At 38.1% G+C, this 26,667-nt stretch overlaps 1 protein-coding gene across 1 annotated transcript in view; it reads right to left on the minus strand.

The window, feature by feature from the left end:
• LOC122808625 (tumor necrosis factor receptor superfamily member 5-like) overlaps positions 1-26,667 on the minus strand; it is a 448,756-nt gene that overhangs the window by 240,405 nt on the left and 181,684 nt on the right. The window contains exons 4-5 of the mRNA XM_044079589.1: positions 4,014-4,169; positions 692-779 (exon numbers count right to left, since the gene is read on the minus strand). Of these exons, the coding sequence (XP_043935524.1) occupies positions 692-779; positions 4,014-4,169 (244 nt within the window). The remainder of the gene's footprint in view (positions 1-691; positions 780-4,013; positions 4,170-26,667) is intronic.

Below are 26,667 nucleotides of genomic sequence, written 5' to 3' on the forward strand. Positions count from 1 at the left end.
TTCCTTGAGTAATGATTGATTTGCATTTCTTGATTAGAAGAAACAACAGGGGGTAGATTGGGAAAAATTTTGCAAATAAATTTATAAAATGACAATCAACCAATCAATTAATGAATAAGTTCCCAGAATCTGTTGCCTGACCAAACATTAACTTACTGCAAATTTTTTGTGACTAATTCCTTGCATATAAACCATTTTTACTTCTTTTTTTCTTCTAACTCTAGATACATTTTCTTTTTAGGTAGGCTCACCACAATGCCACTTTAGCTGTATCATCTCTCCAGACATAATATCTATATGCGGATTATAGGGAATTCTACCTCCCTGGATGTTGATGAGGACATGCATGGAAAATATTCAGTTCTCTGATGGCTAGCCCTTCCAAATAGATGCTATACGGTATCCTTTCTCCCATGTTGAATTTCTCATAACTTCAACAATAACAACAGCAACAGGAAGGCATTGTGTTCAATTCCCTGTTGGGGAAGCTTTGTCCACACTGAAACACATTGCTTGAATGCAGATCTAAAACCACCATTGCAATTGAAAACTGCATTCTAAAGCAAATTTGCACTCAACTATTCTTGATCCAACAAGTGCAGGGCAGGGAAATAAGTTGTTGTTGTTTGTCTTTTCGGCTTTTCAAACAAGTGTGCTAGAATAAATTATGAGAGCAACATTTTGTACATACCTTGTCCACGGTTGACAAGGGTCAAGGGATGATTCAGTAGAAAAGGTGCCATTGGGGCAGTTTTCACAGATTATTCCAGAATGAGGATCTGAAATAAAAAGTAAATATGTCTGAATAAATGAAAATGTATTAAACATAATGACACAGCTTCATCAGTAAGGCCAAAAGAAAAAAATATACAAAACAAATAGCAAAACAGCACCAAATTTATAATAGTAAAAATGTAGCAAACCTGAAATAGGAAACCAAAACATAAATTTGCACTTTATATGCTATTTCAGAGAGCTAAAAGTGTTTTTATTAATGGTTGGGGAATTAGAAAACCTAAGTGCTAGAGTACTACCACACCTAAAATCCACCTTGCCTGGATTGATCAGATAGGTGAGCCCTACACTGAAAACTTAAGATGTCAAATGAAATATGGATGAGATGGCACATCAAATTTCGATAAGCTATGTCATCTGTATAAGATGAATGAAATTCCATATATGATAAGATGACAGGTTTATCTTGGCCAAAAATGATATTAAGATAGTGGACTTTCACTGTAACATGGCAAATGCAACAGGCAAAGTCCTTGGGACAGATAACGACCCAATATTCTTATTTGCAAGTTTGCTATTCTTGTGTATTTAAGCTAAAGAAGAACTACATTTGGTCTTGTAAACATACACTCTTACAGTCACGAGCAACCATGGCCAGATTTATTAATGACTAAACTAAGTGTACACAATCTGTATTCAAAAACACCCCTACCACATTTTTTGTGCTTCTAATTAGTCAGAAAAATTACACTACGTTTACAAGCAGTCTAAACTTTGTGGTAACCTTTTGGAAAACTAAAATGTAAAGGAAGAAAGTATGAGTTATGCTTTTGTTGACTGTTGACTCAGAACGGTGTATACTTAGTATACACTGTGTGTACGCATTAACAAATCCCAGGGACTGTCTGCTATAGGAATAAACTATGCTCTTATAATATATCCAGATTATGAACAAACAACCCAACAGCAACCAGGTGTCTTCGCCAAATATCCAAAGAACAAATATACAGAAAATCACTAGGCAAAGACCAGGCTCCAGCTTCTTTAAAAACAACCTGCTTTAATAGTAAGGAACTCACACAAGTGCTTTCACCATTAGGCTTCTTCAGGTGCATGAATTATCCTAGTAAACACACCCATTTTATATCCAAAAATATTCAGCTTAATTGGTTCTTAAAGCCATATTACTTTACATTCATTCCCTTTTAATACATTACATGAATACATATAAAAATATATAATAATACTTCAACTAATTTCTACAAGAATACCAGAGTCTAATGCATACCATGATAATTATAAAAATAAAACATTTAATAAGCCTATAAAAATGCTAAAAAGCTAAGATATAGACTATCTATGTAATGGTCTGTTCTTTAAAACTGGTCTCAATGGAATAACATCATTAAGGCCATGTCCTACATTTGCCCCTGAGCCTTACTATCCATTTTACTTCCATAGTTTTGTTTTATTTCTAATATCTCCCTTTCTCTTATTTTCATTAATAATACCTAATACTCTAAATTTAAAATTGTGCTGAGTATTGGTTTCTTTTACATGCTTTGCCAAGGCAGGACATGGCCTTAATGATGTTATTCCATTGAGCCCAGTTTTAAAGAAAAGACCATTGCATAGATAGTCTATATCTTATCTTTTTAGTAATTTTATAGGCTTATTAAATGTTTTATTTTTATAATTATCATGGTATGCATTAGAATCTGGTATTATTGTAGAAATTAGTTGAAGTATTTTTATATATTTTTATATACTTTTATATGTATTCATGTAATGTATTAGAAGGGAATGAATGTAAAGTAATATGGCTTTAAGAACCAATTAAGCTGAATATTTTTGGATATAAAATGGGTGTGTTTACTAGGATAATTCATGCACCCGAAGAAGCCTAATGGTGAAAGCACTTGTGTGAGTTCCTTACTATTAATGCAGTTTGTTTTTAAAGAAGCTGGAGCCTGGTCTTTGCCTAGTGATTTTCTGTATGCTCTTATAATGTTCAATGCAATGTTTATGTTACTCCTACTAAATTACAATCAAACTTTGTTAAGCTCACATCCCCGAAACGGGGACAAAAGTAAGAGTGTATGCAAAATCAGAGCACTCTCTGGCAGTTTCTATGCAGCATATTATAATATATTCCGCATCAACACACACACACACACACACACACACCAAAGCAGGAAGTGCATGTATGTGTGCAACCAAAACACATTTATAGACAAATACATGCTTGCATGTACATGTGCAGACATATTCGCACCAACACAGGGAGACATAAATATAGTTGCAAGTATAGAAAACTTCTGGAAGAGCCTCATGTTGATCAAGAATGAACGCAGGAATGGTTAAGGAGAGGCAAATTCACATCAAGTAAGGAAAGGTTAATATTGGCAGCCCAAGATAGTGGGCTACGTGCACGCTGGTTTACAAAGCCCATTGAATATGTGGGAGAAACAGACATATGTAGGCTTTGTAAAACTGAACTGGAAATTGTCACACACCTTGTTGCTGGTTGTGACGCATTAATGGCAGAGGGACTGTATACTGAAAGGCATAATAATGTGACAAAACTGTTATACTGGAGATTGTGCAAACATTATGGTATTGAACAAACACTGGAAACATGAGCTACAAAGAATCATAGAAAAATAATGAAGTTTATATCACATGGGATCACCCAGTACCAACAGTTCAAAAGATAGAAGCTAGAAAACCAGATATAGTGGTCCAAGAAAAGAAGACAAAAGTAGCATTGAGCATTGAAATCGCCACACCTAGTGACTACAATGTCTTGCATACAGAGAGGCACAAAGTCATAAAATATCTTGATCTGCAGGCGGAAACAAGAGCTATGTGGAAGAAAGATACCCAGATAGTTCCAATAGTAGTAGTAGGAGCAACTGTTCTTATAAAAAATAATTTACAATCGTATTTAGATATGTTACCAATTCATGTAACACCATAAGAATTGCAGAAGGAGTCATTACTGGGCACGTTGCAGGTGCTGGGAAGAGGACTACTGGCTAACATCAAAGATTGAAACAATACTAATTACATGAACTTTAATTGTACTTTGACTTAGGAATGGGATCCATTCCTATCATGGTATTAGAAACCCAGAAGATTTGGAGAAATTAAAAAAGGGAGACACATGCCTACATTAAGGAATACCTGCATATATGTAGACACACACATATACATGCACGCATGCGCGCACACACATATTTGCATGCAGTTCTGAGATAAATGACTTGGCTTCTTACCTTTTGACAGTCCCATGCCAACAGGGCACAATGGCAGAGGTTCACACCCCAGGCAACTGCCATCCGTAGAACGATGAACGCACTGCATTTCCGGTTTGCACTTGCAACTTGTATCTGCTGTTGCATTACATGATGATGCTTCTGTGAGCCCCATTTCTGAAAACAGAGAAATTATCACTATTTTAACAAAATGGAATCTTGGTGTGACCAACAGAGAACAAACGGACAACTCAAAAATGAAGGATAAAACTTCTCTGCTTCACCATGTATCAGATGTTCCATTTAAATATTTATCAGGCCTTGGAGGGGCAGAAACCAATGTTAATATCGTCTATGAGGCAAATAACAATACTGGTAAATTCACTTGAACAACAGGAAAGCAATTCAGTCCTGGTCTGAAATGTGAGTTTATTGTTCCTTAGTCTTCTTTCAGACAATGCACAATACCAAAGGGCAGATGCAGCCAATCATCGCTATCCATCTTGTTCTCCCAGTCACCATGCAGCAGATTTGCCTTTACCTGCAATCCCAGCTTCAAACTGCAAATGCAAACCCACCTTATCCACCAATGCTAGGATGGGTCATGTGACTCAGCAGATATGCAATGAGCAAACAAAATAACATTGATAGTATATATTAGTCTCTTCCAAAACCTTTTGCAATTGAATTCTCATTATGTGCTTATCCTTTTATAACTTTAGGTTCTACCTTCTCCTCATGATAACTGTTTAGACTGGCCATACCTTCATTTCACCTCCCATATGTAACACTTATCCTGTCCATTTTTGTTTCTTCTCTTCCTCTCCTGAACTACTATTTAACTAATTTCACCTCATTTTCCACTTATTTTACATCTGAACCTCTCCACATTAATCTGACTGCATTTTCCCCAACATACTTATCTCTTCCATTGTAGCATCAACTTGTTTCTCTCTGTCATAATCTGTCTAATCTGATTTATCTCTTCTTCCTTTCAATGCCTTTTCTTCTAGAATGTTCACACACATACTGGTGCATATATAGTGTCATCCTATACCCTCTACCTCCTTGTTGCACTGTGGAATCTTCTCGGCCTTTTAGCACTCGTTTGAATGCAAACTATTCACTTTTATTCCATGTATCTGAATCAAGACTTGAACTCGCCACTTCCCATTATTTTAGTGGCTCTTGGTATTGCACATTTATTCCTCATTTGCAGATTTTTACAATTAAAATCGATCAACTTGCTGCTCCTGGAAGAGGAAAACTTGTGTTGTGGTTAGTCTCCCCACTCTAGTGGTCTCAGGATGCTTCTTCAGTCCTAGTTAGTTGTGCTGAGTGGAAGAGTTGTCCTCACTTCTTGGAATAAATCCAAATAGTCAGTTATTGTAATAAAGATAGACAGTCAGTTCTTTTATAAGGGTTCCTTTATTTGGCAGATGAGCGCTCCTTAGAAGACTTTATTATAAGAACTGACTATTTGGATTTATAACAAGATCTGAAGACAACTCTTCTAGCCAGCAGAGCTAACTAGGACTGAAGAAGCACCCTGAGACCACGAGAAGGAGAAGACCAAGCACAACACTAGTTTCCCTCCGCCAGGAGCAGCAAGTTGATCGATTTTAATTGGGATTTTGCTGTATCTCTTGATGTTCTTTTTATACCAAGCTCCTCAACTTGCTAACCAAGAGACTAGGACTGAACAGATAACCCTACTCATTTGTCGATTTTTGACATTACACCCCCTTCCATTTTCTTGCCCCCCCATTTTCCTGACAGTGAAACCTATTGCTGTTAAATGCATACTATGAAACATTTCCTTTCCTTGCCTGTTACATGTCTATGAACTGCAGCCTGCTTTTTATTCCCCATATTTGATTTAATTCTCTGGCTGTGAGATGGCTATGGGAACTCATCACAGCAAAATACACAAGCTTGATTTCCTGCCCTTGTTTTGCCTCCCTCCGTTCCCCTCTTCAGACAGTTCACAGATCTTTATTTCAGTTCCCCTGACTTTGCTTTCAGTGTTAATGTAAATTACACAACCTTCCTAACTATGCAAGCTTGCTCTCCATCTGATCTCCCGTTCATAATTACCCAACTTCCCCTCGCCATTCACTTCTGCCCCTTTTAACTGCCTTCTTGTACTTGTTAATGTAAATTACACAACCTTCCTAACCATGCAAGCTTGCTCCCCATCTGATCTCCCGTTCATAATTACCCAACTTCCCCTCGCCGTTCACGTCTGCCCCTTTTAACTGCCTTCTTGTACTTGTTAATGTAAATTACACAACCTTCCTAACTATGCAAGCTTGCTCCCCATCTGATCTCCCATTCATAATTACCCAACTTTCCCTCGCCATTCACTTCTGCCCCTTTTAACTGCCTTCTTGTACTTCTTTTCCAGGGCTTGCCTGAGGGCCTGTATATCCTGTGATAGCTTATGTGATAAGAATTGAGATAAAATGGGAACATGTAATGTATTCTTTCAAAGAGAAATATCTAAGAAGTTGTACTAAAACTGTACTGAGTCAAGATATAATGAAAGAGTTGCACTGCGTTCACTTTTTTCAGTAAAGTAAAACATGTAAAAGAAGATGTGTACAGAACTGCAGTCGCCCCTGTAGAAATGTATTATAGTTAAGAATGAAGCTAAAATTTGCTTATTGACTTTGAAGATCTGCAGTTCTGTGGAGGTTATTGAGTTAGGACACATGATGATTTCCTTATGTGGATTTATGTTTGCTGAATCTTCCTCTTCAACCTTGGGCATGCAGCTGTAGAAAGAGAAAAGGTATTTTTTAAATTCAAACTAAAATTACAGCAAATCCTGTTTGTGGGCTTACATGTAGAATGAATGAATGTTAATTGAAAATTAATAATAACAAATGTGCATAAGCTGTAGGAGTTACTGCTGAATGACTGAGCTCAATGCCTGTAAGAACTCATTCCATTTTGGACTTAAAAGTTAGAAAACGTAAGGCCACAGTATATCTTTAGCCAGAAACAATAATTCTTAGATGCTAGATAGTCCTTTCTGGTGCCTTCTGAAATGTTTTATTTTCAATCACTTGTGCAAGTCTTACTGTCTGCATATTTACTTAAGAAAATTTAAACTTATTTAGTTCAAATAGATAATGTTATTATTCACCTGTGAATACTTGTGCTTGTTGTTTTATTTATTAGGTTTAAGGTTTATGCATTTTAATTTTGTATCAAACTCTGAGGTGTCTGCCCTTGGAAGGGTGACTGATCAGAGCTAGTTTGCCAGTTAGCAGAGAGAATTAGGGCTATGAGATGTTAATGAGCTCCTTCCTGTAGCCCAAGGTTTGATTCCATCAGCCTCTATTTGACTACTGAGAAAGTCAGTTAACCAGACAGTCCTCTAACAGCAATTGGGAAATTGTTCTTGGGTCCTCAATGGTCTCCTGGATTTCATAGGTCTAGCAAATACTTATGAACCTATAAACTGTATGATGTCTTCTTGTATTGTTATTTTTGACTTACTGATTACAGTATAGCTTGAGAAGGAATGAGATGGTGCTGAAAGTCACCATCTGTCCCACACATTTTGAAAAATACATGATTGTGTGATTTTGTGTGTGTGTGTGTGTGTGTGTGTGTGTGTGTGTGTGTGTGTGTGTGTGTGTGTGTGTGTGTGTGTGTGCGTGTGTGTGTGTGTATGAAACAGTACTGGTTAAGTTTCAATTACCGTTGCAAAGTTTGCATTGAAAGGTACTGGACTTAGCCTAAGGTGGGTGAAAATCTGGGAAGCCAGGGATTATAAATGTGATCTGCAGCTGTGTAAAGTAGAATTTATCTGGGTGTAGCAGGAGTTGGCTGTTACCTAAGACAGCTGTGCACATTTACCATGCATCCTTTAGGTCATTGTCCTTTGTATTTTAAAAGGTTCCAAGTTATTACCGGTTCTGTTGCATCCTGACAGCAGTGATGTGGAAGTTGAAGCCTATATGGTAGCCAACCCCTTTACTGCTGGTTCTATTGCATACAGATGGCAGTGGTGTGGGAGGTAAAGCCTATATGGGAGTCAAACCCCTTACTGATTATTATATTGCATACTGGCAGCAGTTGTGTGGGAGTTGAAGACTATAGTCTTCTCCATCACATACAAATTCGTGGCAGCAGGTGGGATTATAAGCTTGTTCCCGACACCTTAATTCATTCAGCAGTATTTATTCACTTCATCAACACACCTGAAAGTAGCACAGTCTACAACATGTTGACTTACATTCTCTTCTCTGTGCTCCATGTGTTCTTCACGATGTCTCGTCATCTCTACAATCTCATGATTCTCTCATGTCTCCTCACTCCTCTTTGTTAACTCTTCACTACAAATTGTGTCTCTCTCTCTCTCTCTGTCCATCTGTCATACTCTGCCCTAGATTATGCAAGAGAAGAAACCTCCCAAGACAATCTTGAAGTTTGAGTTCACTGCAACGGCCCGTCTTCTCTGATGACTGCTTGACAGGAGATTACATATGCATCCGGTTTCTTTCTTTTTGGAAGATAGCTGCCGCCTATCCACTCACATGCATGAAGTCTGAAGAGTTGTGAAAGCCTTCCACAGAATGGTCTGAATCTTCAAGATTATAGAATGCCATCTATCTATTCTCCCAGACTACAAACAGGGTGACTGGTTAGGCCAGCTATGGATTCACGCTCGACAAGTGAAGTTTGTCTCTTACTTGGTGGTCAGCAGCCCTTTATTAATACACTTCTTATGAAAAATCTTATTCGTGATGATTAATTAAGTTAAATTTCACCAATGAACAATTCTGTGAATACATATCACAAAAAACACTTTTTTGTGAATCACAGACTAACCCTTTTGTTTGTTTATTTAGTAGTTTGCAGGGAACAAACAAATTGTGAGGGATATCCACACATCCCCCTGACATATATACTAACTCCAGGGTCATACAACAATATGGAAGGGGGCAAAGTCAAAGATCTCTAAAAGTGGTTTTCACTGATATATATATATATATATATATATATATATATATATATATATATATATATATATATATATATATATATGTATGTGTGGAGCTGCCCATTTATGAAATTACCTTTGATGACAGGTGTGGGTCTCTGGAAATCCTTGGTTATTTTTATCGGTATGCCCCTAAAACTAATCATTTCCTCCGGAAATCCTCGGTTATTTTTATCGGTATGCCCCTAAAACTAATCATTTCCTCCGGAAATCCTCGGTTATTTTTATCGGTATGCCCCTAAAACTAATCATTTCCTCCGGAAATCCTCGGTTATTTTTATCAGTATGCCCCTAAAACTAATCATTTCCTCCGGAAATCCTTGGTTATTTTTATCGGTATGCCCCTAAAACTAATCATTTCCTCTGGAAATCCTCAGTTATTTTTATCAGTATGCCCCTAAAACTAATCATTTCCTCTGGAAATCCTCGGTTATTTTTATCAGTATGCCCCTAAAACTAATCATTTCCTCCAGAAATCCTCGGTTATTTTTATCGGTATGCCCCTAAAACTAATCATTTCCTCCGGAAATCCTCGGTTATTTTTATCAGTATGCCCCTAAAACTAATCATTTCCTCTGGAAATCCTCAGTTATTTTTATCAGTATGCCCCTAAAACTAATCATTTCCTCTAGAAATCCTCGGTTATTTTTATCAGTATGCCCCTAAAACTAATCATTTCCTCTGGAAATCCTCGGTTATTTTTATCAGTATGCCCCTAAAACTAATCATTTCCTTCATTATACTGAAAGTTAGGATCTTCTCCTTTGTAATAAAGGCAAAACATGACTTAATTGATTACAATTTGGACTTTTTTACCCCTCTGTATGTATATGTCCCACTACCATATTTTTTCTGGGATTTGTAGGCAAACTAACATAATCCTTTAAAGATACATTTTTCATTCACACTCACGCTGACTCCAGTTTTTTCCAGCTGCACATTCTGATATCTGCATTGATTTCCAGGACTTCTAGCTTCTCATATTGACATTTTACCATCTTCTCAAGTCACAAAATGTTTTCCTCATGCCCTCTGGGTTTACTAATCAATTATTTGGGTTTTATTTTCATTGTAGCTTAATTTTAGCTACTTTTGTTGTTTAGTCAGTGTGGCCTTCAGCTCATCCAGACTGTTGGCTACTACAGAACGTTTTCTGAAAATTAAGTACATTTGTTCCTTACATGAAGTGCTTTACAAGTCATCTCCCTGTTTCTCCCCCCTTCACTATTTCTTTCTTTCATTCTGTTAACCTTTTTGTTCACCCCATGGGGTTTTATAACAACTTATTGTGACCTCCAAAAACAACGTCCAGGAAACCAAACCTGAAACCAAGAATTCTTTATTGTATACAAATCTCACAGTAAAAAGTCCATAATCAAAGGGCATCCAGTTAAGCACTTTCCTCACAAATTGACATCATCAGACATGATGATGTCAATTTGTGATGAAAGCACTTAACTGGATGCCCTGTTGTTATGGAATTTTAGTGGGAGATTTGTTAACAATAAAGGTTTTTTTGGTTTCGAGGTTGGTTTCCTGCACATTGTTTTTAGATTTATTATTAGTTATACATTCTAGATCCAGTGACGTCCTCGAAGTTGTTGTTAACTTATTGTAACCTGGGATGGGTGATGAGAGAAAACTGCCGATTCTTTGAGTGCTGGGCATGTCTCCTCCTACCAAGTTTAAATGAAATGGATTTGTACTGTAGTATCCATTTCCAGTTCAATTTTCGATGCGTTTTGCCTAGTCATATATAGATACTGTCAGTCCCAGGCATTAAACACCTATAGCCCTCCAACGCTGTTCCATGACCACATATCATCCATGCTACACACGTGCTCAATGAATCAGTTCTCAGCAACTGACGGAATCAGTTCTCTCTTTTCTTAGCTTTCTGACATGACACTAACAACACCTATAATAAAACAATGAAATCCACAACTTCCTGCAGAGCCCCCCAGTCTCCACTGACCTTTGTTTTATCACCTATGCTGTTCCGTTGCTTTAAAACTAGTGGATTCTATCCCTGTGTCATGACCATTAATTTGTTCTTCCAAGGCTCAAACCCATGGAATTCTCCCCTGTTGTTCTGCACTGAACACTTTGTGTAACAGACTTTGTGTAACAGACTGCTCCCTCAAAGATTTATACCATCCACTCTTGTCACTGCCTGCTTCCTACTTTTTCCACCTTGTTTTTGTACACCTGTCCTGTACTCTGACCACTGTGTCATATTATTCCTGGACTTCTTCATTGTGTCTCTCTCTACCATATAGGTCTGTAAGAGTTATAATCACTACATCCTCCTATCCCCCCTACTACTTATGCAATAATTCTCATCACACCTCTGATTCACCCCTCAGCTGTACTTTCAGTTTCCTCACTTTACTGATTTCGATTCTGTTGATCTGTTTCCTGGTCTGTATTCATGTGCTTCTCATTTTCCTTTTAATTTCTATCTCTGCTGCCTGCGTATCACTCAACCTTCCCAACTCTTGGACCATTTCCCCTTCTGTCTCATGCCTAACACCCCCCTACATAATCTCCTGCTGATCTGAGCCAGTTCTGGCATTACTCAGCTTTGTTTGCAAGTCTCAGCATCGCAGCCTTTCTTGCAAAATCATCTTATGCTCAATATTCCCAACAGCAACCTTACTTCATCTTCAAGCAAGTTTGGCCTCTGAAAAAAACTCACAAATAATGCTTCTCACAATTCATAATGCAGCCCCCCCCCCAGCCCTGTTCCTCATCCACCTCTTCCATTCTTCTCTTTTCTACCTCCTCTATCCCATCTGTGTTTTCTACATTAGTAATCCTTGTCCAGTACGTTACTTCACTATTCTCTGCAGTAACCGGTAACTTGACCTCCCTATCACCTATCACTGAGCCATTTCTGCAGCTGCCTCCAGACACACTAATATTTTCTTCACTTAAACCATGACTGAATCTAGAGAGAGGAGCTCAGTTTTTGAGCTTTAAACAGCCTCCAAAATGTTGCTTAAACTTAATTTAAGTGATTAAATGATTAGACTATGTAATCAAAAACAAGTCATTTTCTTGTGGTAGGAGGCAGGGACAGAAATGATACCTACAACATCTATACATAGAATTTATTTTATTTATATGATTCCTACAGTCTGCAGAACATGTCATGCTCTCCCTTATTCACCCTTCCTTCTTTCAGTGAGCGCCACACACAAGTTTTTCCTGTTTGAAACAGCCAGTAGCTATTAATATCCTTACTTTCAGTCTCAGTCTGCCTCCAAGAATATTCTCTGCTAGCGACATGGAGACTTTACTATCTAAAGTCTGAAGGTCAGCTAATTAAAGCAGATAAAATTCAAAGGTATTAAAGGCAATTAGTCATCTTTGTTCTCTCCCGGTACTTGACAAAGTCATATTTACACATTATTTTAGGACAGTGCCACCAACAAAATAAAGTTATAATCTATAACTTGATTACCACGCCATGAGATTGAATTAAAATGAAAGTCACTGTACCTGCCTGAACAGCATAAGCTGAATGGAACATAAGTGTTCCACTTGAATGAATGTTTTCTTTTGAGATAACAGTACGTTATTAGTGTGAATCAGTATTCTGCCTATGTCCTTACTTGCAGTGAAGTACTACTGACAGAATTATGTTTAGTCATGTGCACAGATTTATTTCCTGTAGAATTATAAGCAATTGATTTTTGTTCTAAATAATAGTCATGTTTCGAGTTTTTGTTAACAAGGTCATTTAACCATAGCTCAAACTAACATAAAAAAACACAGAAGGCTTCTTCAGAAGTGTCTGCCTCAACAAACATTTTGGGTTATATAGAGTTTCTGAATGCTAACGGCAAAAAATATACACGTTTAGATTAAACGAGGTACCACACTTCACGTTTCTCATTAAAAAAGTATTTTCTAGTTTGCCTGTTTATTCAGCTCTTTTTATTCCACAATAAATTTTGGGGAAGAGCACTTAGGTGAATAACTAATATTAAGAATTTACCAAGAATGTATTAAAAATGAATAGTCTACTTCTTAAATCAACAATATATTCAGCTGTGTTTCTAATTTATTTTGTTTATTTTATCTATTTTTTATTTTTAATTTAACATGGTTAATAGGCCCACTTTAGGGGGAACCTGTGAAGCAAAGCTCTGACAAACAAATGATACACACAGAAAATTAATACACATACACTTTCATAATACAGAAAACGAGTACATGCAATATAAATAAATGCATTGCGAAATTTCTACAACTGAATTACCTAACCAAAGAAACAATAAGACATAATTACTACATTACTATACTCAAACTAGTAATTTTGGGTAGACAAAAGATATATTTCTTTATCCTTTTACCATTTGAACATCAGCATCCCCACCCCCTCAGTTTTCTCATTCGCCAGCCCCCCCCCCCCCCCAAGCAAGAGCCTTATGACACATTTGGTCCTAGTGAGAGAGAGTCTAAAGCACTGAGAAAGTGCCATCATCCACAAAGGAATCGAGATTTTTGGTTTTGTCACCGTAACGCTCTCACGTTCGCAGCAATTTGTTGACCTCACTAATGCTGCACCCAAGGACGTGTGCTACCATGCCTACTAATCTTTGGCTTTAGGCAGCATGGTCATAAAAGGTTTTGACAAAAGTTGTCACCAGTGCATAGACGCAAATCTCCTTCTCTCCACCTAGGATGGGCTAGGTAGGATCGGACACTCACTTCTATCCTCCCCTGCCCAGTTTCTCCAATGCCGATATTGCTAATCGAAAATGGCGCATAAGATATGCCTGCCAAAACATATGACATCACAATGGGTGCTAGCTTTGTGGCACAGAGGGCTGTTGTTCTGACTGCAACCCAGATGAGTTTGGTTTGATTAGCAATCCAGGGATGGCACTGTATCAGCCAGACAATGATAGGAAGGAATGAAGGCGTGTGGCCCACTTATATCTGTTGGGTGGGAGGAGGATTATATGAACTTAAGGTCATACAGGAGAAAGTGCAATTTCCCCAGTGGAGATGAGGGTAAACTACCTCTTACACTTAAGGGAAGGTTCAGGGCTATTGAAGGAAATACCCTTTATGCAAACAAGGGGGACATCTTTCACACCAGCCCACTGTATGTCCACTAAGTGAGTATGTGGGGAGGTTAGAGCTTAGACAAAAACTCCATATTACCCCTGTTGGCTGCCCAAATGTTTATCTTACTTGGTATGCTCTTGCCCTGTGAAGGGAACTGGGAGTAAGGGGCAAACTGGAGACAAACAGACCTCTGGAGCAATTAGCTGAATTAAGCTGGGGGTCTGGGGGCTGTGTTGGAGTTTTGGGGTGTTCTGTGGTGTATTTTAGATCTTTTTTGATCTGTTTCATCAATGTATGTGATATGCTTCTTCTCATCAGTGCCAGTAAACTGATGTGGTGTACACTTGGTATATCACTAGCTAATTAAAGGTGCCTGATGCAATAACTTCATACATGTGCTACAGCTGTAATTCCATATTTAGGATTTATAACATTTAGAAAAAATGGCAGTCATATTGGTGGGAGATAGCACAGGAATTTGGTATACAAATGAGAAGTTTCCGGTAACTCTTCGACTGACAATCACTGGGTCTGCAGTAAACATACAGCCGCCCACTCTAGGATAGTACTTTTCATGCTGGTGAAACACATTCAACTTAGTCACTTAGAATTTTTGCAGACATTTTGAGGTAGTTACTTTGGCTGATAACTGGCAGACAGATGCTGTTGTTTTGCCTTTACAGTGTAACAGTCCAGGTTCAAAATGTTTCTGTTCTTCCTAGAAGTGTGTATTATAGAAACATGAGAAATAGTAGGTACAGTAACCGCATGGAATGGCAAATATCTTTACCTATCAGATTGTTTATGGATATACTGCTAAATTACTTGCATTTCTCCTACACACACACACACACACACACACACACACACACACACACACACACACACACACACACACACCTAATTCAGAGCACCTCATGGTTAGTTAGTTATTCTGCAGTTCTGCAGTGAGCACTGCCTTCTTTGTTTCAGCATCTCTCTTGACCACCTAACACTGCCTTTTGCTTACAGTGCTACACTGCAACAAAGACCAGTATAACAGTGGTCATACATCTGGTCCAAATCTCAAAGCAGCAGCACTGTGGCAGGCCCCCTGTGCCACATCAGGGTACCAGTACTACAGACATCCATTCAAGCTAGTGAGAGATATGCAGTTTCCAGAGGTCAAAGGGTCCATTTAAATTACTAAGAACATAATTCTATTTGATAGAGTCTTCTGTTTCTGCATTCAGTCATGACAGTTATCATGAACATCACCAAGCACTAAAAATGTAAAGAGAAGTTACTCTCTGGCGGTTGGCTTAGATGCTTAAGGAACTGTTAATAAGCTGTTTCCTGTGATCCAGTGGTACAAGGTTTGATTCCCTCAGCCACCATTGTCTAACTGTGTGACTCAGAGCAAGTCACTTAACCAGATAGTGCTCCTGAGCAATAATTCATGACAATGTGTGGGTATTGGGCTTTACCCACACTTGGTGTTGTTTGATCATGAGGGTGAAGCCAGAGTGATTAAACAAAGTAATCATAAGTAAATCTTGGTATACCCACGTACCCACGCACAGTATGCTACTGTACAATGACATTATTTAAGAAAGAAATTGCTTAACTTTCTTAAATAGTGTCTTTGCATAATGGCACTCATACCTCTCAATCTCTTAGAGCAAGAAATCTGGACAAAGCCACAAATAAAAGTGGGACAAATTCCAAAAATAGGGACAATTTTTAAATATTGCTCTTACAAACTCAGAAAGTGGTTAGAATAACATTGAGTCTGTTAAGAACCCTTTTTCCTAGTAGAGTGACCCTAGTTTCTATTTTTTTTGATTGCCTGGAGCAGGTATTGGCCATATTTAAGTTTGTTGCCAAGTAAGATTCTGAGTAGCTTTGTTTGTGGTATGCATTTGATTTTGTGTTGTCGAATGACAAGATGTGGAATTTAAAAAGTCAAAACAAGAAATAGAAATTGCAAAATAAAAAAAAAAAACAAGCAAACAAATACTTGAAGGTGATTTCCAAAGTCCACAAAGCTGGGAGACTCCAAAGCAACCAGTAAAATGGATAATAATGTCAATGACTATAAAGCATCCTTTAATACAAAGCTGAACACAAATTACATACCGTACAATGCACTTTTGTCGCACTACATCAAAGAGACTTCATCAGAACTAAAAATTAAATTGGTTATGATGTTTAAATACACTACTCACTTAATCACGTTTCAGTTCACATTGTCTGCATTTAAAATCATCCTTGTTTACAATTAAAAGTTGTTTAAATTTGAATAAAAAACTTGCCACTAAGAGTTAAAAATACGGAAATTGAAAATACAGTAATACAAAACCACTACTATCAAACAATTACAGACCAAACATTGTCTATGATAGGTACATAATAATTCACTATAGATTTGAACAGCTTTTAATTGTTGAACAAGGATGATTTTAAACACAGACATGAGACAAAAGTGCATTGCATAGTATTTAATTTGTGCTCAGTTTTTTATTAAAGAATGCTTTACAGTCATTAACCTTAGTGCCCATTTTACTGGTTGCACTGAGGTCTCCAAGGTTCATACACTTTGGAAATCATCTTTGTGTATTTGTTTTTTTAAGATGTGGAATTTGTGTTTCTATTCTGTGAGGCATTTTTTAAATACCTTTATTGAATTATCACTTGTGACATTGGCCAACTTACATTTATATAAAATAAAACAAACCGTATTAACATATTCACAGTTACAAATGTTATACATCACGTATTTATTTATTTATTTATTTTATTTCACATTTGTTTAATGGGATTATCCACCGGGCTGAGAATAATTAGATCCTTTCCAGAGGAGGCCAGTGGAGAAAAGCTCCAACAATTAACATGATAAACAGTAAAAAATGTAAAAAATAAAACGATACAGAATAGATACACATATATTCTTCTGTGTGACATAATCAATTTAACATTATGTAAGTTGGTCAATTCCTGCCTTCATTCTTCCTCCAAAACATTTTTCTGCATGGATTCTTCCCACAATTACCATCTTTCTCTATATAAGTAGCTCCTATCCTTCTTTAACAATTCTCAATTCCAGCTCTCTTATCTCTGTTAAACAACTCAGGATTATTTTCATTCTGCCAAAACATGGCTCACTAACACCCAACTCATTCTAAATCCCAACAAAACCAAGCTCCTGCTCTTCTACCCCACACAATCTCCCCTATCATGCCTGTCATTCATTATCACATCCAAAAACAAAACCACTATCACACTAGTAACACATACCAAACATCTAGGTATAGAAAGTGACAACAATTTGAAATTTCATATTCACATCTCTTAAACCATTATTTAAGTTGACAAGAAACTAGGTGTTCTCTACAGAAATAAACAATTTCTAACTTTAAACACAAAATATACCATCACTCACACCCACCTCTTAGCAAGCGTCCTATATGCCTCTCCAGTTCTAACCAACCTCAAAAAACTGATCTAGCTAAACTAGAATTCTGTTATAATCAAATTGCCAGGTTCACCACAGACCCCCCCTATATAGGACACATCATTGTACACCCCTAAAACTACTAAACTGACTAGAACTACCTCCACAACTAGTCTTTAATCAATTAACCTTTGCCCGTAAATCCTGCATCAACCAGAAAAAAATCCTTCTCTCCAGAATCTTATACAGTCATAAGCCAGCAATCGTATTCTCCATTCCAGCAACAAATTACTTCTTGATATCTTTAAAGCAAACAACTCAGCCAGGGACTCACTGTCTTCAAACTTCATTTCCAAAATATGGAATAAACTACCAGCCCTAATAACCTCCATTTGCTCTTTAGTGCAATTGAAAATACTTGTAAAGTCTCACTTAACTGACACTTGGCGCTGTTCCTGCACCTGTCCTGCCTAGCACTACTAATCATAAGATCTCAGGACCCTACACCTTATTGGTGACCTACTACTCTCATCTGAATATGTATGGAATATAGTGTTTGTACTGACATTGTATATAACTGTTTAACTTTAAAATGTGCATTCCCACAGAAAATTTTACATGAATCATTACTTGATAATTGTATGTTGTAACTCTTCTGATTTCTGTCAATCATATCTGTATTACCAATTTTTTTAAAGTTTTACTGCATTTTGTCAATCATATATCCTTGTTAACTTTTGTAATTTTTTTATGTCAGAGCTTTTTTCCCTGGGTCTCCGCTGAAAAAGGACCTGTTTCCAGTTGAACTTTCCCGGTAAACAAATGTAAAACAAATAAATAAAGAATGGGCAAAATGTACATTAGCTCCCTGATTGGAGAACAGACGTTTTCCAGAAGAGTATTAATGCAGATGTAATGCCAGCTGAAAAACAAGTCTGCCACTTTACGGTAGCGTATCAAGCTGCTGTGGAGCTTGGACTGAAAAAACACTAATGGCCGCCATTATTTTGCGCTCACTAAACAGTGCTTCTGCTGTTTAGCAAGGGTAAAATAAATTAAAAAAAAAAACTAAAAAACAAAAGTGTGTGTGTTTATGCCTCTGTGTGAGTGCATGTGTGCATATTAGTAAAACCAAAATTGATCAAGCCATTATTTTACACTTGCTAAGCAGAGCTTTTGCTGTTTAGCGAGTGTAAAAACTAAGTATAACAGAAAAAGGTGTGTGGGTGTATGTTTATGTTTCTGTGCGTGTATGTTTCTGTTTCTGTGTTTGCTTCTGTATGTATGTGTGAATACTTGCTTGCGTGCATGAAAGCACGGTGTGTGTGAGTGACAGAGAGTGAAGAGTGAGAGTAATCGAGCAACAGCAGCACTGAAGAGGTTTATGCAACTCTCACGTCTTAGATCAAGTTAACTTGATAAAACCTAAAAGAAAGGGGAAACAAAGGCTCAAAACAGGAAAATATTCCTCTTAAAAAATCACAAAGTTCCTTCAATAACTAGATTTGTCTTAGCACGCATCTTTCTGTGCGTGTGTGTGTGAGAGAGAAATTGAGAGACAGTGAGATGGTGGACCACTGGCAGCCGCAAAGAGGTTTGCCTACCTCTCAACCTTTTAGCTCAAGAAATCTGGATAAAGCTTGAAATAAAGGGGAAACAAAGGCCTAAAAATAGGAATAGATTTTAAATGTCATACCTATAATAATTACAAAGTAAGTTAAATAACAGGATTTGTGTTAACATGAATTTTCTGAAGAAAATAAAGTATGAATGTCAAATGGATGTCATTATTTAGTGACTTCAGTTCCCAATAACCAAAAAATAAAGTAAATATCTAGATATTTTTTAAATGATATATTTTGGATATAAAATGTTTCTTCTAACACCATTTACATATACTATAGCAACTTTGAAACATTAGGCAGAGGAACTATTTTACATTAAAAATATATAAAAAAAAATATAGTAATAAAATCCCATTCTCTAATCCCAATAATGCCGCCCAGGGTGTGTTAATGTGTAATTAACACTCTTCCAGGGGTGTAGAGGCCCTCTGTCTGCAGCGTCAGGCCTCAGAACACCCCTGGGTGGGTGTTAACTACACACTGATATATACTAGGTCAGGCATTATTGCTTGCTTAACTTGAATAAATACACTATTTTGAGAAAGCAATAATTTATTACTGTGAATTAATAGTCTTCCCAAATTCTTTACTTCTGCTAAAGTGCAGCTGATGGGATTCTGTTTAGCTATATGGATGAAGTTATTTTGCATGATAATATAAGTAATTTTAGTTCAAAATATTACTTATGCTTCACAAGCTTCTCTTGTATACATCATATAATCCCTGTTCATCCCATTCATAAGCAAAATAGCAAGATTCTTCACAAATTTCTGCCATAACAAGTATCCTGCATTACATGGAAGTATGCATCACACTAAACAGTAGCCACCACTGTTCAGCTTTCTTGGGCATAACACATAATCTCTGGCTACTAGGGAGACTTTCTTAATGTAACCTCTAGATGTTTTTTATCCCTTCCTATCTACCTCAGTCACCTTCCCTCACTAAACTGGTGTAACGTATATACTGATTCAGGCCCCTCCTCTTCTCTGAGTAAACAATCATAAACCTTTGTACAAGAGCCAATCACTGCATGCCGCATCATAAGCTTATCTCAAATACGAGTATATGACACTTTGTAGTATACTGATATGAATAAAACTCAGAAGATCAAGCAAAACTGCTCAGTCTTCAAAACATCACAAAATATTAAAAAATTAATTAATACTTTTTTGCAAGGCCTATCAACCCCTGCACCCCATACCCCTTATTAATTATATATCTTAACTCCAAGACTGCATTATAGTGAAGAAATGGCAAAATTCCCATTACCTACTGTTAGTGATCTCACGCAGAAAAAAATGTGTGATCAGCTGATTTTCGATCAGCTGTACCAGGTGTTTGCGTATGCGTGTGCGTGTGTGTGCGTGTGTGTGCATGCGAGTACGTGCTTCTGTGTGTGTGTGTGTGTGTGTGTGTGTGTGTGTGTGAATGGGTGTGTATTTGTGTCTGTGTGTGTGTGTGTGAATGGGTGTGTGTGTGTCTGTGCATCTGTGTGTGTGTCTGTCTGTGTGTGTGTGTGTGTGTGTGTGTGTGTGTGTGTGTGTGTGTGTGTGTGTGTGTGTGTTTGTGCATGTCTGTGTCTGTGTGTGTCTGTGTGTTTGTCTGTGTGTGTCTCTGTGTGTGTGCGTGTGTGTGTGTGTGTGTGTGTGTGTGTGTGTGTGTGTGTGTGTGTGTGTGTGTGTGTGTGTGTGTAACATGCATATATATGTTGTGCACCTTATCTGACATGTAAATCCCCAACTGTGTACACAGAGATTATCCTTGTTCAGGTTGTAAATCAAGTCAGGATCCCTTAGCTGCCGGTATCTATATTCCTCCCCTCTACATCTCATGCTTCATGTTGCCAGAGAGGTTCTACAGAGAGTCAGAGAGGTTCTACAGAGGGTCAGAGAGGTTCTACAGAGGGTTACTTCCAATATGAATTTTGAGCTCACTGTATTAGATAAATGGAACTGACTCAAAGTGGTGAAAGGATTACTACAGTCATCCAACACTATGGCTTTTTGGTATTCTATAATTTCTTTCACTACAATAGCTTCTGACAATAATATCACAGATATTGGTGCGATGGCTAACATTGCCTTATTTCTTATTTATTAAAAATGTCAAAGAAAAAATGTAGATAAGTCCTAGCTCTATGGCACAGGGGAATAAAGCTGTGACTAGTCACTGGTTAGTAGCTTGGGCAGTAGAGAAGCTGGGTGAGGAAGGATGGCAGTGATCAGATGTTGCTGACATGCAGATCCTGGGGGGAACTGATACAATGTACTGCAGAACTGTACCCATTCGGAGTTTTGGGGTCTAGCTTGTAATGGTATGAGCTGATTGAGAACAACAGTGCACATTAGCAAGGAGCTTGCTCATGTTTGCATGGCTTACATGCATCTCTCTCTATGAAGCAGTAATCCCAGAAGTTGCTGCTATCAAAGGAAGAAAGGAAGTTAAGTAGTGAGGGAGGAACACGCCTGCAAATTGTTCACCTGCTTCCCAGTTCTTGACTCTGAAGTTGATGAAGTGACTTCATAGGGCGGTCACCACAGTCAAGGAATTAATGGACCACAGGACTTTCACCTCAGTCAAGGAATGAATGGACCAAAGGACTCTCACCTTAGTCAAGGAATGAATGGGCCACAGAGCTCTTGCCCTGTTTGGAGAAAGAATGCACTGGTATGCACCCTGGAAGAGTAACAAGGAAATGAATAGGGTGTTAAGTGGAGGCCTGAAGGTGGGGGTAGTCAAGGTTAAAAAATAAAAGATGATAATGAGAGGGAATATAGTGGATAACAAGGGGCATAGTAGGGGTAAAAGGGCCCAGTCAGGCTTGATTTTTAATATAACTATCCTCATTTTCAAAAGATTCACTCCTGACTTCACGAAGATTAAAACTGTGTTTTTATATATATAAAATATATATATATTATCTGTATGGATTTATATCATATTATCGAGTTTTTGGAAAGTCAAAATTCATATTGTTGAGACCATATGTTCAGGTTTTCAAAAACTCGAATGTAAAAGAAAAAAAATCTATGTTTACCCCTGCAAATTATAATATCAACTTCAGGATTGCACTACAGTGGGGAAAAGGGTAAATTCCCTGATCCCCACTGTACACAGACAAGCTTTAATGGAGAGTTAGGCAGAATCTTGACAGTGAACCAAAACTTTTAAGAATGAAAACTTATCTCCCCATATCTTACAGAAAATGTACTTCACCTCATCCCAACAGTATGCGAGATCTTATCACATTCCCAGAAGACGTGAGCCCCCTTCTCCATATACTCTCCTTCGCATTACCAGCAGATTAGTAAACTTCTAGAAATACATATACAGGCCTAATGGGAGTAAGAAACTAGTACATTATGTTTTATGTGCAAATTTTCCAGTTCTGAGTTGCCTGACTAACACTAAACCTGCATCAGACACTCCCCAAAAGCTGCATTCATCTAGTGGAACCCCAGAGTTCTTTCCCATATAGAGCATAGGCCTTACAGTTTAAAGACCAATGAGTCATACAAGGCTTTGACTGCCTGTGATAACTCATAGACGAGAGTATTTTACCTACATTTTGCCCTGAAAGGTAGAACAATATATAACTGCCCCCCTGTGCTCGTCTTCAGCACCTAACAAATGCTTCAGTTGAAGGCATTTGTAGAAATCCTTCCAGGCAAGCCAAAACTCTTCTCTTAAATCCTCAGATATGCACTTGACTCTTCCACTAAAACATTGCTGACTCTTTACTCAGCCTTTACTCTCCCAAGGTGTAGATATAGTTAGTGATCACTGTGTATCCACTGCTATCAGGAAGCCCATTTTCATCACACAGTTTATATCTAAAAATATTGCATCCAGGTCCAGGTCCAGGGATGTAGTTGTTCCATTACCCTTAGCATTCATTAGGCTAATCATTAAGTATAATGTCCCTTCAGTTTGTATGCATGTGTCCAAATATTTGTCACAACTAGAATGACCAATAAAGCTTTGTGAGTTCAAAATCAAGGACCTAAATTACTAAACCTAAACAGACTGTCTCAAAGCCTTTTACATTTTCTGAAGATGCATGTCTTTCAGAGGTAATATACCACTATGCAATCTTAGCTTCTCAATAAATATGTATGTTCGCATCTATAAGGTAGTCTAAATTTACTGCTTTAAATTTTTGTTGTTTCTTCTCACTCCATTATATGTTCTTGTTGTTGCATTAATAAAGTTTTACATTGCTTCTACAAATGTAATGAGTGCTCATTCCAAGTGTAAGTCGATGCTTCAGAGAGTTGTCCCTGAAGACTGACCCAGTATATTTCCGATGGAGGCGTGTGTACTAGGTTCTCAGATTTCTTCTCACAGTCCTGATATTAATTGAAAATATGCTGCACTTCCTCCAATGTCTCATCTTCCCTGGTAATTTCTAAACATAAAGCCGTCTCCTTTAAAATCAAAATCAACTCCGTAACTCCAATAAAACTATTAACAGTTCAGCACTATTCTAAGGCAAATTACCTGTTATTAACTGATGGCTTGACAAAATTCAATGCCCCTCCAAACCAGATGAACACAGCAGCCTATGCTGAATTGCTCTCAGAAACTCTGTATGACCACATTAATGGCTGCATAAAGCCTGCTGAACCAACCAGAAGTTAGCCAAGAACTAGCTCCAAAAACCAACCGTGGCACCCCAAATTAAATTATGGCAAAACTCAGGAAGGGCAATTTCCATAACAATAACAGCTCTCTCATCAAACTAACCAGGCAACTAAGAGGGCTAATTAGGTCAAACAAAGCCAGCTTTGAGGTTAAGATTGCCTCCCAGGTGAAAGATGACCATAAGGCCTTCTTCAGCTATGTCAGGAAACCTCAAGGGCAGCACACAGAAATTTGCTGAATTGGTGGTTAATGGTGCTACATTCACCAAGTCTGGTGATATAATGAATCTGTTAGCAGATAAATTCAGTTCCACCTTTACCCCTCCCCTTTCACCCCAACCACCCCCAAGAAATACTCTCAAACATAACCCCTCCTACTATAACTAGGAAACATGTACTGGCTGTACTAGCAAAAGCCTCATTGGGCCCTAATAATATCACAGGATGACTCCGGAGCAGTCTAAAATAGAACTTATCAGGACCCCCTGGAGTCACTATTTAACTATAGTCTTAAAACAAGTTTTGTGCTATGAGAATGCAGGGCTATGATGGTCATCTCCCTTCATAAGGGAGGACCTTCAACTGATCCTGGAAACTATAGACCCAGTAGTTGGACTAGTTTTATTTGCAAAGTCATGAAAATGATTATCATGAAAATTATCAACAAGGGCAAAGGAGACCTCAGACACTGGATCCATCCCAGTTTAGCTTTGTCAAAGGAAGGTCTTGCTTACCGAACCTGGTGGACTTCTTTGAAAAGGTCACTAAGGCAATGGAAGGGGGAAAGTGGTGCATCCTGCCTACCTAGATTTGGCTAAAGTATTTGATACAATACCCCATTTGGGCATTGTCAACAAACTTAAAGATCTAGGTATAAACCTCTTTATAACATGCTGGTAGCTGTCTGGCTATCATGGATAGGAACCAAGAGTTTAGGACCAGGGAGGCCATCTCCATAAAGATGCTGATCACCGGTGGAGTCTCTCAGTGCTCTGTGTTGGGCCTTGCTCCTCTTTGGCATCTACTTCTCAGAGGTCAAAGTCAATGTTAAAAGCCACTGGCTGACCAAGTTTGCAGATGATTGTAAATTGGAAACAGTCACTGAATCCCCCCAAGATGAGAACACCCTTCTGGAAAGTCAAACACAGAGAAACGCTTGGTGCCAATCCGTGGCTTAAAACTCAATGCCAAGGAATGTATTATAGTACCTTTTGGGAAGTCTGCCACTCCTAGATAACTACAACATCAATAAAACACCCATAAAAGAATGAAGGACTTCTCTGCAGCACAAGATGTAAATGTAGTGAGTTTAAATTAAGAATCCATCTGATGCAGTGTTCAAATCCCAGTGGGTGGGAATTTGGAGTAATGGTTAAGGTATTTACCTCACAGACACAAGATAAAGGGTTTTATTCTCACCTTTGGGAGGGAAATTGGCTAGCCTTAAAATGGCCCACAGGGGCAGCTAGCCTAGTAATTACCTATCAACCTATAAACGTATGAAAAGTTGATTGACTAGTCAGGGATCTAGGAACTCATACAGATAGTAACCTTGCCCTCGACCAACATGTGTCCAACATAATAAGAAAATCTTTCTATGTTGCTCAACTTATATGTAAGGGCATGGAATTTGTCCAGAGAAGTTATCATACCAATGTACTTGGTCCTCATCAGACCCATCACAGGGTTTAAATCCCCCTTCAGTATGTACCTGAAACATGCATCAGCTTGAATGTTCACAAAGGCTCCTTAGAAAAAGAATAGGAGTACACACAATGTTCTACACTGATTGCCTCAAATCTCTGTCTCTTTAAAAGGTATCATACGGACTTCTGAGAGGTGATCTTTGCCTGATGTACAAGGCATCCCTGGACTCTGGTTTGATGAACCTTTTGTACATCCACAAAACAAATAACATCAGAACTATTATATTAAAAGACCTAAATTAATAGGACATGTTGGAGAGACAGATATGTTTCTCATAGAAATCCTATTCTCTGGAAAAGGCTTCCCAGCCATGTGAAGTAAAGTTCTTCCCTAACCTTATTTAAGTGCAATCTGAACCAATGGATGGGTAAGTGGAAAACCCCTGGTCTGGCAGGCTACATCTCTGATGGACAGAGGCAGTCAGTAAATCGCACCCTATATAAACCAAATTTGTTGGTCACATTTGGATTGCATGGCTAGGCTTTTGAGGGCCCTTGTGGTTGTTAGCCTAATATATATCTGTGAACCTATGAAATTATATAATTGTAAAAGGTTCTAGAATACCATCGGTCACCTTGTCGATCTCCACCTCTTGCCCAGCATCTTAGCTTAACTGTGCTAATATTCTCACTGCCTTGAAGTCCCCGTTACAGGTTCAGATAAGCTAATGACTCTAGACACAGCACTGTTTCACCATCTCTGCACCAGTGTCTTGTTCTCACATTTCAGACTCATACCCCGCCATGATCCATTAACTTAATTGAAAGCTGAAACCTAGACGGACTGCCAGCGACTGGTTGCTTGAGTCCTGCAGCCAAACCATTGGTCTATCATGTATCAACACTAATCAACCACTGGATCAAAGATAGCAAGGTGCCTTCAGTCTGGAGCAAGGCCCTTTTGGTACCTTTACATAAAAGAGTTACCTCAATGCAGGTCATGGGCCTTAAGAAGCCACTCAACTGAAATAGGCCTACTACAAGTGCTCATGTACCATTAGCTTGCAACAAACTTCTTGATGCCAATCGCCTGTGTTGGCAAGTGCCCTAACTCCCACTAACTTAATCCCTGTGAAGTAAACAAAGGCTAACTATCCCATCCAGAACCCTGACTCCAACCCTAAGAACTCCCATCAAGTTCCTAAACTTCCAATCTGTCCCTAAGC

Source organism: Protopterus annectens, chromosome 8.part0 (genome assembly GCF_019279795.1).
Source record: "Protopterus annectens isolate FY-2018-M chromosome 8.part0, PAN1.0, whole genome shotgun sequence".
NCBI classification, from domain to species: domain Eukaryota; kingdom Metazoa; phylum Chordata; order Ceratodontiformes; family Protopteridae; genus Protopterus; species Protopterus annectens.